Here is a 13703-nt window from a genome sequence, read left to right as displayed (position 1 = left end):
AACTAAATAAATTTAATAGTTATAATTTTATAGTTATTTTATAGTTAAATAAATAAGAAAAGAAAAAATCTAATAGTGTAGATGATAACTAATTAAATTAAATAAATTAAAAAAGAAGTTAAAAGTGGAGTGAAACGAAAATTGGCTGGAAAATTATTAACAATAAGGGCTGACAATTTTTCGGGTTGACAATTTTCTGGCAAAAAAAGTAATTATATGGGAACAAACTTCCCACATATAGCCTATCGGCTAAAAAATAAATTAAAATAATTTAAAAACTAAAATCTAGAGCAATTTCAAAAATCAAAACTTAAATAAACAGAGATCACAACATGAGCTAATGTGGAGATGATAAGTAATTATTTTTAAAAATAAATATAAAAGGAAAAACAATACTAGTGGAGATAATAACTAATAAATATAAATGAATAGTTAAAAGTGGAGTGAGATAAAAAATGACTGATAAATAATTTACGGGAAGGATTTGCAATTTACCGGTCAAACAGACAACTTTTTCGACCAACTGACAACTTTTCCATTAAAAATTCAATTTTCAAGAACAAAGTTCCCATAAATAGACTATCAGCTAAAAAATAACAACTACCACAAATATCATAAATAAATAAATAAAAATAATTTAAAAACTAAAACTTCAATCATACAAATATCCTAATTGCTAAACTCAAAAACAATATTTAAAGTGAAAAACTAAACAAATTAAAACCTTAATTTTAAATGAATAATTATAAAAATTAAAAACTTAACTAATTTAAAGTCTATTGGCTTAAATATATGAATAAAATAATTATTTTAAAAAATCTTCAAAAATTAATATGAAAAATATAAAAAAATATAGTAAAAAAAAAGGGACTTCTCCCACAATTTTTCTATTGGCTAAACTAAAAATTAATATAAAGTAAAAAAAACTAAACTAACTAAAATAATTTAAAAACTAAAACTCAATCAATTTTAAAAATCAAAATTAAATAAAAGAAAGAAAAACATGAGTTAAAAGTGGACATAACAACTAATTAATTTTCTAAATAAATAGATAAAAATAGTTAAAAGTATAGATAAATTAATTTATAAATTAAATTCAAGAGTTTAAAGTGGAAATAAATAAATAAATAAGAAAAAAAAGAGTTAACACTGTAATAAAAGCTGATTAAATTAAATAAATAGTAAAAAAAAAAGTTAAAATTGGAGTGAGATAAAAATTGTTTATAAAAAATTGGAGTTAAAATTGAAGTGAGTTAAAATTGAGATAAATATGAGAATAATCATCTATATATATATATAATGTTTTTAAAAAATAAAAAATATATATTACAGCGCACTGAAGCACAAGCATGCGAGTACTATATTAAAAATAGTTTGTACAAAATTTCGAACTGACTTCAAGGTCGTCACTGCGACGGTCTGATACTTTTCAAAATTTAACCAGATGTTAGAAAAACTCTGTTTCTTCTTTCCCTTTTAAAAGGCGGGCGCCCTACAGAAAAATCCAAGAAACCCCAATTTCTGCTGATCGAAACATTTGCCTATACTCGAGCCCAGCGGTCCTCGATCTCTGCGACTAATTGTTATCAAACCGTCATCGCCTTGATTTCGCATGTAAGCAATGGCTACCTGTAAACTAATGTCTATGAATGTTGCTGCTTCCTCCATATGCGTGTTTGATAATACAAAGAACTCAGTTGTGCAAAGGAGAAATCTTTCAGTAGAAAATTCCGGTTGCAAAAGCGGGATTTTACAAGTCACTGAACTTGGGAGGTGTTCGTTTAAAGACCGTCCAGTATTTATTCTCAATTCCTCGAATTTTACTGCACACGTCGCCGATTTTTCTCTCATTCGTGCGAGAGCTGTGTCTGATAGCCATGAAAATGAGGAGGAGAATGAAAATAACGTGTCAGATAATGGATCTCCCTTTCTTCTGCAAACTGATAGTTTGCCTCAGGTACAATATAAAAATGTCTTTTTTTACTCTCGCTGTTCAGAGAAAGAAGCAAATGAATGAATTGCTGCAATTTACGGGTTCAATATCCATTCTAATTTATCATTCACTTCACTAGGAATTCCAGTTTACTATTGTTATTATTTTCGTTCGGTTTTCCATGTTCTTTACCCCTTAGAAGTATTTATTTTAAGTACAAATTCTATGTTCAGTGTCATTTGTCGCATGACGACATCATGGGATGGCAGTGCGGAAAGCCAATTTTTAGGACTGCTGTATGTATGCATAATGCACATACATATATATTACCGATAAAAGAAAAATACACATACATATATATTAACAAACTTTTCGTATCCGAGTTTGACTGGCAAACCGCAAGATAAAAAGTTATTGAGCGAATCTGGAAAAACTTAGGAATTATTTGAAAAAACTTGGCGCGCGCTTTTCCTTCTTTGTTATTAAATTTATACTATTTTTAATGTCGCGATTTCCAGAGAGGTTTTCTTGTCAATACAGAAAATTTACTATTAAATTGCAATTCTCGATTACTCACGGTGTGAGTTATTCTCATTTTTGCTGCCTTGGGAATGTTAAATATTAAATGCAGATAAGTAATTATATTTGCAGAATTAAATATGCAAGATAAACAGTTAATGAGCGCACACAACACAAGTACTTTTGTGGTTCAGAGAGAGCGGGGAACAACTCTTTGTGGATATCTTGGTTATCCACGGCACCGTAGTATGCTTTAACAATGAATGATTATCACATTATCATATAGTTTACTAATCAACAACCTCCCTCTTGAAGTTCAACCACTGCCACAAGAAAGCTGCTTAGAGATGCTGCCCGAGTATAGACTTATTATCGCAGCTTGACAATGTGAAGAGAAGCCCTGCAAAATTAGAGCTTCTTTGTTTAGATTACTATTGTCAATGCGTCAGCGGGACTCACCTTGGTATGAATCTTGGCTTCTTTGAGATTGCTCTCCTCAAGAACACTCCAAATGAAATGAAAGTGCGATGCAAATGCTTGGTTGTGAAATGCAGGATACTTTGCCAAGTGAATAGTGCTGTTGTTTTCACAAAAGAGAGAGAAAACATGATGTTCGCATCCCAATTTATCCAATAATTGCTGCAACCATATCATTTTATTTGCACCTTCGATGAGAACAATATATTTAACCTCAATAGTGGAGTGTGTTGAAGATTGTAGCTGCGATAGAGATCTTTTGAAATAGAGATAATACTGTGTCAACAGCTGGAGAAGATATTTATGATACTATTTGAGATAATATTATATGAAGAGGCCTGTGTCATGTGAAGAGTCATGCATTTGGAAATACGAAGAGATTTGTTTTTGGAAATTGAAGAGAACTTCTGTTGTGATATGAAGAATTTCTCATTTCTCTATAGATAGATAGATAGATAAAATTTTAACGTCCACGAGACTAAAAATAGCCTATGGGACAGCAAGACAACTCAAACAGATTTAAGTAGCAATGTTCGCTGCTTGTGCAGGATGATGATAAGTCCACCCAATTGCGCAATGTACTCTTCGTTGAATAGGTTATGCCAAGAACTATCACATATAGTGTCCGCAAATTTATCTCTACTACTCTTGTAGGCTTCACATTTTAAAATAAAGTGCTGTTCAGTTTCCACTTTCCCAGAATTGTAGAATCTGCAAATTCTCTCTTCCCAAGCCTCTTTTGGCCTCTTCCAACGTCCGGTCTCACAATGGAGTTGGTGAGAGTTGGTTCTCAGTTGAGCAATAATATAATTTCTATAACTCATTTATATAATATAATTTCTTCCTTCCGATCTCGATTCCCCAATTTCTCTTGTAAAATTTCTCCATGACAAAGACCTTTATTTCTTTATTATTTGTGGGGCACATATTGAATTGAATATTCTATTTACTCATCCATTTGATGTTTTGTTGCATCCATGTCCTTTTTCGCTTACATAGTGTGTCACTAAAGACCACTTTAGGCGATCTATCCTCTTCCATTTTTTCGATTCTTTTTAGATAGCTTAGAAGGCGAACCATAGCAAGTGCCTCAATAGGAGCAGCCCCCATTTCACTTAGCATGATATCATATGGAACAGTGCTTTTGATTTTAAACTTGCTTGTGATCAAGCGCTTTTGGATTCCTTCGATTTGTTTCCATTGTGCTATAGTAGTGTTGCTGGCCCATAATTCACACCCGTAAAGAACAACTGGCAGCACAAGAAGACCGAACAAGGTTTGAATAGTTTTCCAATCCCACAACTCTGCTTCACGGCACCTATTCTGAAGAGCATAGAAAGCCTTCCATCCACCTAATATCCTTTTATACCTGCAGCTAGACCAGCTTAGTTTTTTGGTGAAATCAATGCCAAGGTATTTATACTCCGCAACTTCTTCAAGAACACTTCCATTGTAATAAAATTCATGTTGGTGCTGTTTTTTATTATTAGAGAAAATCATAACCTTAGTCTTGCTGATATTGACCTGCATCCCCACCATTTCGCAAAAGCGCTCAAGAGAAGATAGATGATCTTGCAAACCACAGGCAGATTTGGCAATTAAAATGAGATCGTCTGCATATAGGAGCAGCTTTATAACAAATTCACCTAGCTGAATGCCTTCACCCTTTTGCATGTTTAACCACTCTTCCACTTTGTCAATATATAAACCAAACAAAGTGGGAGATAAAGGGCAGCCCTGTTTGACCCCGATATTGCTCCTAAAACATTCTGAAATGCCATCTGAAGTTCTGATTTTAACTTTCACCTCTTCGTACATCCTATGAACAGCAGCTTTGAGATGCATAGGAATCCCCAATTCTTCCATCCTAAACCAAAGCTTGTCTCTCGGAACGGTGTCAAAAGCCTTTTTAAAGTCGACAAAGCAACAAAATACCTCTTCCTTTTTTTCCCACTCTTTTTCAATAATGTGTCTCAAAGTGACACAGTGATCCACTGTCGAGTGTTTTGGCCTAAAACCAGCTTGCCCTTTAGCACGTTTATGGTTTTCTTCTGCCCATTTGCTAATCCTAGTTTCTATCATGCTGCCAAAAAGTTTAGCGAAGAGGGGATTGATCATTATAGTCCTGTAATTGGAGGGATTGTTAACATCACCACTCTTAAAAAGTGGTATTGTAAGGCTGATTGTCCAATCTTTTGGAAACCCTTCTTGGCAAATTTTGTTGAAAATTTCAGTGATGTGCGGTGCAAGAGTTTTCATACCCCACTTCAAATATTCTGCTTGGAGCGCAACAAGGTCTTTTGCTTTACCTCCACCTAACTTCTTAATCCCTGCCTCTATCTCTTGTACAGTGAAAAGATTTGTATCATTATTGACCAAAGGTGGCTGTCCCACTCCACCCTCTTGTTCATAAAGTTTCTTCGCATATTCAAACCATTGGGTGGCAGTAATATTATTATTTTCAATTTGTTTTCTCCTTGGTTGGAGTTCTTTCCAAAAACGTTTGGGGTTATTTCTGCCCAAGAAAATTAGCTCCTCTCTCCTTGTGAACATAAAATCAGTTTTTTTCTTCTTTAGGATTTGTTTGTAGGCCTGAATGTCAAGGTTAGTTTTATTTGACTCCCTTACATTCCTCCTAGCCCTCTTGCATTCCTTATCAAACCAAGCATTCGCTGGAAAACAATTAGTTTCAGATTTTCTATTTTTTGCTCTCTTGCATTTTGACAGAACCTCATGAATAAGATTTGATAAATCATAACTGTTAACACCATGTTTATACATAGTGTGTCCCATACAAAGTTCGTTAAGAGTAGCTCTGAAAGTGTTACTGTTTTCTGAAGTTAACAAAATTTTGCCCTGAGAAGGGGGGTATTGAGGGCCTTGGGTTTTTGCTCCAATCCGCCTATCCTTTGCCCAATACAAATTTACGTACAACGGTCTATGATCTGATTTGAGATCCCAAATGTGCTCTCCAATTTCAACTTCTTCAATATTTTCATACAAATTTTGCGAACAAATTACATAATCTACCACACTTGCCCCGTTGTATGTGTTGCAAGTGAAAGTGCCTGACTCAGCCCATCTAACCAAACCATTACAAATTATGAGATCAAATGTGCCACATAGAGTGATCAATTTTTTCCCAAAATGATTGCAGCCTTTAGCATCTTTGAATATTCTTTCCCATTGATGATTTCTTTCTTCTGTGAGCCAAATAGGGTTATCATTTACTTTGGAGCTGAAAATACTTGCTTGCCAATTTGCTGTCCTAGCATTGAAATCTCTAACAAGAAGAACATCTCCACACTGCGAAAAAATAGCAACATCCTTTTTTAACGCAGCATAGGGGTCATTATGATCTAAGCCACACTTTTTATAAGTTTTAGATACTTGTGGAGCAAAGTAACATGCTGCAATTCTGATAAGAGTGTTATTTTCCACGATTTTGAGCCATATAAATTGTTTATTAGAATCGGTCTTTTCCAACTGAATGGCATGACCTTCCCTTTCTTTTACTAGAACCATTATACCTCCATGACCTTTACCATTTCCCGCTGCCTCATTCCACACTGCCATCTTCCAGTAGCCTTCAAACAATGGGGTCTTGCATCCCTCATGCTCATGCGTCTCTATGAGACAAATAATGTCTTTGCCTTCCGCAATAGGTCCTAACCCAGGCCCACGTCTCCATGGATAACCTCTGCAATTCCAACAAACTAAACTTAAGGACGCCTGGGTTAAGCTTGATTGCTATTTGTTTTGATGTGAAAGACTCGAAGTTGAGTTATTATCGCTAAGTGTGATTGCTGATCTTGTTGTATCGCTGCATGCTAATGTGTTTGTTGTCACATCTTTGTTGCCTTCTTGCTGCCCTTCATTGGAGCGATGGCCAAAATGAGCAATAATTGCTTTTCCCTTGAACATCCAAGCTCTTTTGCCTTCATTTCTAGCTGTTCTGATTTTTTCCATTTCCATTCTTATTTCTACTTGCTGTCTCATGGTTAAATCCTCCTCTGCAACGAAGCGAGAACCCCTCAAGAGCTGTTTTTTGTTAAGTAGATTTTGTTTGTCGCTAATGCTGGGCATGACTACCTTGATTGGCCTATTTCTCTCAGCGTGTGGTTTGCCAACCCTCCAAGCTTGACAGATTTGTCCTTGCCACAACAACACATCTTGTAGGAAATCCCTCGTTAAGTCGAGGGTGTGTTCGCCTTCCCCATAGTCTTTTATCCCTTTGATAATTATATTGGATGCCCTATGCTGCCTTTCCTTGACCTCTCCGTCTTGTGTATTCACACGAATCTTTGCCTCTTCTCTTGCTATATCAAGGTGTTTGCTGTTTTTGTCCCAAGTTTTGGTGACTTCTGAAAAACTTCTCCTCTCCTCTTCAACCCCTGCCTTTCCCAACGAATTAGTGTGAAGAATTGTTCTCTCCTTATAATGGGATGACTCGGTATTTGCTGTGACCTTGTTTGTTTCCAATGTAGCATTCAGATTTTTCCATTCATCCTTCATGTTCTGCCATTCAAGCTTCCTTGCTAAAAGTGTTTCTTGCAGCGTTGAGATTTGAGCTTTTAAAATGTTGTTATTATCTGCAAGAGTTTTATTTGCTGCAATTAACACCTGCATATTACGGTAACTTTCTTGTTCCTTAGCCTCTAGGAGTTCCAACCTCCTCTTGGCCCTCAATAGTTCTTGCACATAAAGATCTGGGCACCAAGCGAGAGGTGTGGAGGTAGGGCTGTAAGTGACAGAATCAACAAAGTTGCTGCTACCACACAAATGACTGTCACCATCTAAGTGTGGAGGAGGATGCATTTTGACAACATCTTTCTGTTTCTCCTCTAGTTTATGCAATCTCTGCCTGTGTTTCTGCTTTTCATGTGACCCTTTCAAGCGAGCAAGTCTACGTTTTTAAATGCCCTTGAACTGTTTAATGTTGACCCAAATATATTTCCCTGTCTTGCCGAGTGATGCCATTATGACTTGACCTAAATGGTTAGTTTCAAAGTGCACCAGAATTTCTTGACCGTTTTTTACCAATGATATGGTTTGTTTTCCCATAGCTTGCATATCCACCGTTTGTTTTCCCATTGTTTGTGTATCCACAATTTGTTTTTCCATTGATCAAAGGAAAGAAGGACAAAACAAAACTAACAAGAGCAAATATATAAAACAAAAAAAAAAATCAGAAAGTGCACCTTGAAACCCCTGGCTTAAAAGCCTACCACTATCTTGCTATGGGCTGGGCCCAGTCGTCATTTTTCCCTTGGAAACGAGCCTGTCTGGTATTGTGTCTGTTGCCTGGTCCCACTGTAATGCTCCGGTGTGATGTCCTGGTCCCACTGTGCCGTTACCTGCTTACCACCTACATTTGTGACTGATTTGTGTGTAAGATATGGTATCAAGTGGAAAGCATTGTACTTGAACATTTATTATATTAATAAAAGAGATATTTTCCTGGTGTGGTTGGGTTTTTCCCTTCAAGTTGAATGGTTTTCTCAGGATAAGTTTTTGTGCCTTTTGTACTTATTTTGTTTATTGCCGTTTATCACTATTTCTGGGCTATACAGTAATATGGTATCAGAGCAAGGTTAGATAATAACAATATAGGAATGTTGAAGTTCATACTTGCATTCTTAGAGTTTCATTGTGATAATGATGCTTGTTTCTGTTCTGTGTCAAAGTGTCGTTCAATAGTCTTTTTTACTTCTTTATGTTTCCGTCTACTTCTCTTCTGGGCCCAAGTTGTAGCAGTTCTATTATCTTAATGTTTATTATTTTGGTATTGTGCAATTTTAATTCTATCCGCCTATTGTGCATGTCTCACACCAACATTGTGTGTAAGCTGAGACGACACCATGCGTGGGTCAATGTTTATGCCGATAGTTTTGAAGGTGATCATTTCATTTATGGAGCTCAACCATTCACCTCATGGAGTTAGCGGTTCTTATATTATTAGTTGCCATGTGTGGTTAGTAACTGCTGATGCTTGGCGTTTAATTAACAATTTCAGTTTTGGAGGCATTGATTCCCTTTATTATTATCATAGTCAAAACTTTAGCTAGGGTTTGTCATTTAGTTTGTGGTGTTATCCTCTTCAATTAGAGGCTCTTTCCCTTCTAATTTGTTAGTTCCTAGTTTGCAGTAATTTCTATAGTCCTCATAGCAGCAGTTTGCTTTCTTCAATTTTTGTTATGTTATCGTGTGCGAAATCTCTCTACGTTGTCTCCATTCTCACCTCTTCACTCATGTATTTATGTTGTCTTTGTTGACATGGACCCAGGCTCCATTCCTTGTATTTGCTGGCAGTCTTGCGTCAGTATTATTTCTTGGCATTGTGCATATGTTTTTTGGAGCTATTGGTTTCTTTTTGTGTGTGGTGATCCATTTAGTGTTGTCTCTAATTCTACCTTCTGTGCACCAGTTCATTTATTATTAGCCATTTAGATTTGTAACCATCATTCTCATTGTCTCTGTACTGTTTTGGCTATTATCTTGTGTGATGTTTGATTGGGATTTTATTGTCACGTGTGACTTTGAAAAGTCTCAGAGCGATGATTCTGTATAACATCTCTCAGATGGTATATAAAGAGACTCTGTCTCTTTGGAGTCAGTCTTTTGTATATTTTTTGTCCTTTTATCATTCATTACGGTTACAAGAGTTGTTTTTACTTTCAGCATTTTGCTGTTGTTAGTAAGAACATTCAGTTTGGTGTATGGTGCTGATTTGGTATAAGTGTGGGTGGCTTCTTAGCCGTGTTTTGTATGTTCTCAGTGATCTTCTATAGTCTTCTGGCAGAAATTTCATTATTTTTGTTCTAATATATTTCTACCTTCCTGGATTTTACATCGATGATTTGATGTCATTGCTGCTAGGCCTAAATAGAAGTCTGCATTTCAAATATAAGCAAACAATTTCCTTTCATAGATCTCACTACAAAGAGATAAGTATTCTATTATTATGAATTTTTTGTTATATAATTGGAAATAGTGTATGCTTTTGCATTGATCTTTATGATAGGTTGACCTTATCAGTTATTATTAATCTTTCTTGGTTGCAGGACATATCAGATGGGTGTATTGTTGTGGAGTCTAATTAGTCTCCAAGTGGGAGATTGTTGTTATGTGGAGCCTAGTCAGACTCATAGGTTACTTTTTCCTCACTTCCTTCGATAGGGGTAGTACCCTAGGCGGGGTCTTGGGGCAGAGTCCCAAGCGTGCTTCCTGTTGCGATATAGGATGGGATCAAGTTGTGGCGCTTTCGAGGCCAAAAATGACATTAATATTATTAAAGGTATCAGGAGTATTTTTTCTATTGGACGACATATTCTAGCCCAAATTTTGTAACCGTCAAGAGTCTTGTTAAAATGGCTTAGGGTTAGGGATTTTGTAATTGAATGATTTAGTAGCTTCTTGTAACAATATTGAGTTGCAAGGGTTTGTAGATTGTAATCAGGTTGAGTTTATAGATAATAATCTTGAACTCGCTTTTGGTGGATGCAATCGTGACATAGTGCAAGGTAGGAGAATCCCCAAAGGAGATGTCCTAGCCCCCAACAAATAACCACTCAGCGGAAACACAATAACAATGCAAGATCTGATATCAAATCACAACTCTTTATTCATAAAATAACTGTTACATGCAATGTCTCGGGTTGTAAGGTCTTCCCGGTTATGGCCAAATACAAAGCAATTACAATAACAGTTCTGCAAGATCCCTCAAGATCCAACCCAAACACTAGCTAGTCCAGATCCACACTTTGGTAGAAACCTCCAAGATCTCAACTTGCGCTCGCAAGCCACCAAGCAACCTCCTTGTTTCTAAATTGTAGCCACTAGCTCTTCTCACAAACTTTATCCAAGATCCAAGTGTAAACTGCCTCACATTCGACGCTCTGTCCACACACTCACAACTCCACCACAATCCTGCTGTAAACTGCCTCACATTCGGCGCTTTCTCCACAGACTCAGGAAAACTCGCCCCTTTGCATCCTCCTTCTCTCCAAGCTTCTACTAAGAAGAGATCACACCTTGAAGCTTTCACACCTTGAAGCTTGATTAGAAATGCTCATATGCCTTGCTTAAATAGACACTTTCCACCCAAGATGTTACCAACACAACCAATGTGGGATAAAAGGTAAATACAACTACCTTTCAACAAATATTTAATTCCCACCCAAATACAACTAAGCACCACCACATGACCCAACAAATATTAAATACATGATTTATTAAAATGTCCACAAACTTCTAGAATTCCACCTACAGACCTCGATAAATGGAGTGACAACTATTTTTATTTATTTATCTATTTACGCCACCTATGCACTTTGAAAATAGAAATTCCTTTTTTCTCCTTTCTTTAAATTTTTTTATTTCTCCTCTAATTTTTGTCACTCTCTCCTCCAATTTTTTTTTTTAATATAAATTTTTCCATACACGATGCTCCTGCATCAGACTCCCCAGGTAGACAAAAAAAAGTGTCTCACACTTTGATGCCAAAAGAAAGATCTACAACCATCTTCATTTTCACCAAAGGTTTCCACCTCAACAAGTACAAGAAAACCAATCTGCACATCATCCACATATGCATCACTCTGTCAAACACCAGAATATCAACCATCCAATCAGCATGCTCACTCTCAGGAACAAACTAAACATAATGCTTCATTAGCAAACCATCATCCATTTCAACAACTAGTGAATCCACACCAGCAACATCAAACTCGATATCAGCAACAATATGTAACTCCTTAGCAACATATGCAAAACTCACAACACCATCAATCTTATTGCTTACAACAAGATGGTCTGCAACATACAAGTCACCACCAACAACAACCAGATCATCCACGACCAAGTGCTCCACAATTTTCATGTCAGACCCTACCAATTGATCATGAAAACCAATCTCCATCGCAACATCAACAAGGTTAGAAATATCCTCAACAACAACCTCAAGTTGCTCTATAGGTTCTGTATTAGACTCCACAAACTGATCAACAAAACCAACCTCTTCCACCTCGACCTTGTTATGCCATCTTCTTTCTCAAACAAGTCTCTTAACCGACCAAACAACTTGATTTCGGATCGGTAAACTCCAGCTCCATAGACATCTACGAAATGCTTTCCTTACCCCATCTTTAACTCGATCAGCTAAGCTAGCTTCAAACGGAGCAAACATCTCAGAAAACCTCCTCTCCACCACATCATGGAGATTCGCAATCATCTCAGGGTCTAATCCTCTCGGAGCCATCTCCCAAGATCTTTGTAAACCCTCTGCAACAAATCCTTCCCACGCTCCTTGTGACAACCTTGAATTGTTTGCAAGTCAGATTGCAACCTACCACCTTGCATGAACAATTAGGAACCAAATCACAAGTCTAGGACCACGGATCTGCAATACACAAACTCTCTACGATCATGCCTCAACAAGATTAGTCTTCCATCTTCGCATCCATTGATCTATCTGCAAGCCCTCTGCAATTGCAAGTTAAAACCACGATCTGCCACGTCGCAACCAAGAGATCTAGGACTCCAAAAAGAAAATCCACCACCAGATCAAGATCAACTCATATCTACTTCTCCAACTCAAGTCTTGGTGCAAACTGCCACAACTTCGGCGATCTGTCTACACGCTTAGGAACAACTGTGCTTTGATAAATTTCATCTAACCAAGGTCCTGGTACAAATTGCCTCACACTTCGGTGATCTGTTTGTACACTTAGGAACAACCAAGCTCTAATACCACCTGACGCAATGCAAGGCAGGAGAATCCCCAAAGGAGATGTCCTAGTCCCCCAACAAATAACCACACAGCGGAAACACAACAACAATGCAAGATTTGATATCAAATCACAACTCTTTATTCATAAAATAACTGTTCCATGCAATGTGCCAGGTTGTAAGGCCTTCCCAGTTACGGCCAAATACAAAGCAATTACAATAACAGTTCTGCAAGATCCCTCAAGATCCAACCCAAACACTAGCTAGTCCAGATCCACACAATGGTAGAAACCTCCAAGATCTCAACTTTTGCTCGCAAGCCACCAAGCAACCTCCTTGTTTCTAAATTGCAGCCACTAGCTCTTCTCACAAACTTTATCCAAGATCCAAGTGTAAACTGCCTCACATTCGACACTCTGTTCACACACTCACAACACCACAATCCTGCTGTAAATTGCCTCACATTCGGTGCTCTGTCCACAGACTTAGGAAAACTCGCCCCTCTGCATCCTCCTTCTCTCCAAGCTTCTACTAAGAAGAGATCACACCTTGAAGCTTGATTAGAAATGCTCATATGCCTTGCTCAAATAGGCACTTTCCACCCAAGATGTTACCAACACAACCAATGTGGGATAAAAGGTAAATACAACTACCTTTCAACAAATATTTAATTCCCACCCAAATACAACTAAGCACCACCACGTGACCCAACAAATATTAAATGCATGATTTATTAAAATGTCCACAAACTTCTAGAATTCCACCTACACATCTCGATAAATGGAATGACAACTATTTTTATTTGTTTTTCTATTTACGCCGCCTATGCATCTCAAAAATAGAAATTCCTTTTTTCTCCTTTCGTTAAATTTTCGTCACTTTCTCTCTCCTCCATTTTTTCTAAAATATAAATTTTGCCATGCAAGATGCTCCTGCATCAAATTGGGTGAAATACATTAAATCTTTGTGTCTTCTGTTCATTTATGTGTGCTTTATTCCTTTGTGATATTGGTTATATTTGCATGTAACTGTTATATTTCTGTCT

At 36.8% G+C, this 13703-nt stretch overlaps 1 protein-coding gene across 2 annotated transcripts in view; it reads left to right on the top strand.

Annotated features, from left to right (window-relative positions):
• The first annotated feature begins 1351 nt into the window (after positions 1–1351).
• LOC149556796 (uncharacterized) overlaps positions 1352–13703 on the top strand; it is an 88986-nt gene continuing 76634 nt past the window's right edge. The window contains exon 1 of one of the 2 annotated variants that reach the window (XM_089831337.1): positions 1352–1957. In XM_089831337.1, the coding sequence (XP_089687463.1) occupies positions 1622–1957 (336 nt within the window). In that variant the 5' untranslated portion in view covers positions 1352–1621. The remainder of the gene's footprint in view (positions 1958–13703) is intronic. The other variant, XM_089831338.1, reaches the window with a different exon arrangement.

Source organism: Cupressus sempervirens, chromosome 5 (genome assembly GCF_028749045.1).
Source record: "Cupressus sempervirens isolate cs-2001-9-10 chromosome 5, ASM2874904v1, whole genome shotgun sequence".
NCBI classification, from domain to species: domain Eukaryota; kingdom Viridiplantae; phylum Streptophyta; class Pinopsida; order Cupressales; family Cupressaceae; genus Cupressus; species Cupressus sempervirens.
The sequence above is the reverse complement of the archived record's forward strand: the minus strand, read 5'-3'. Positions and strand labels throughout refer to the sequence as shown.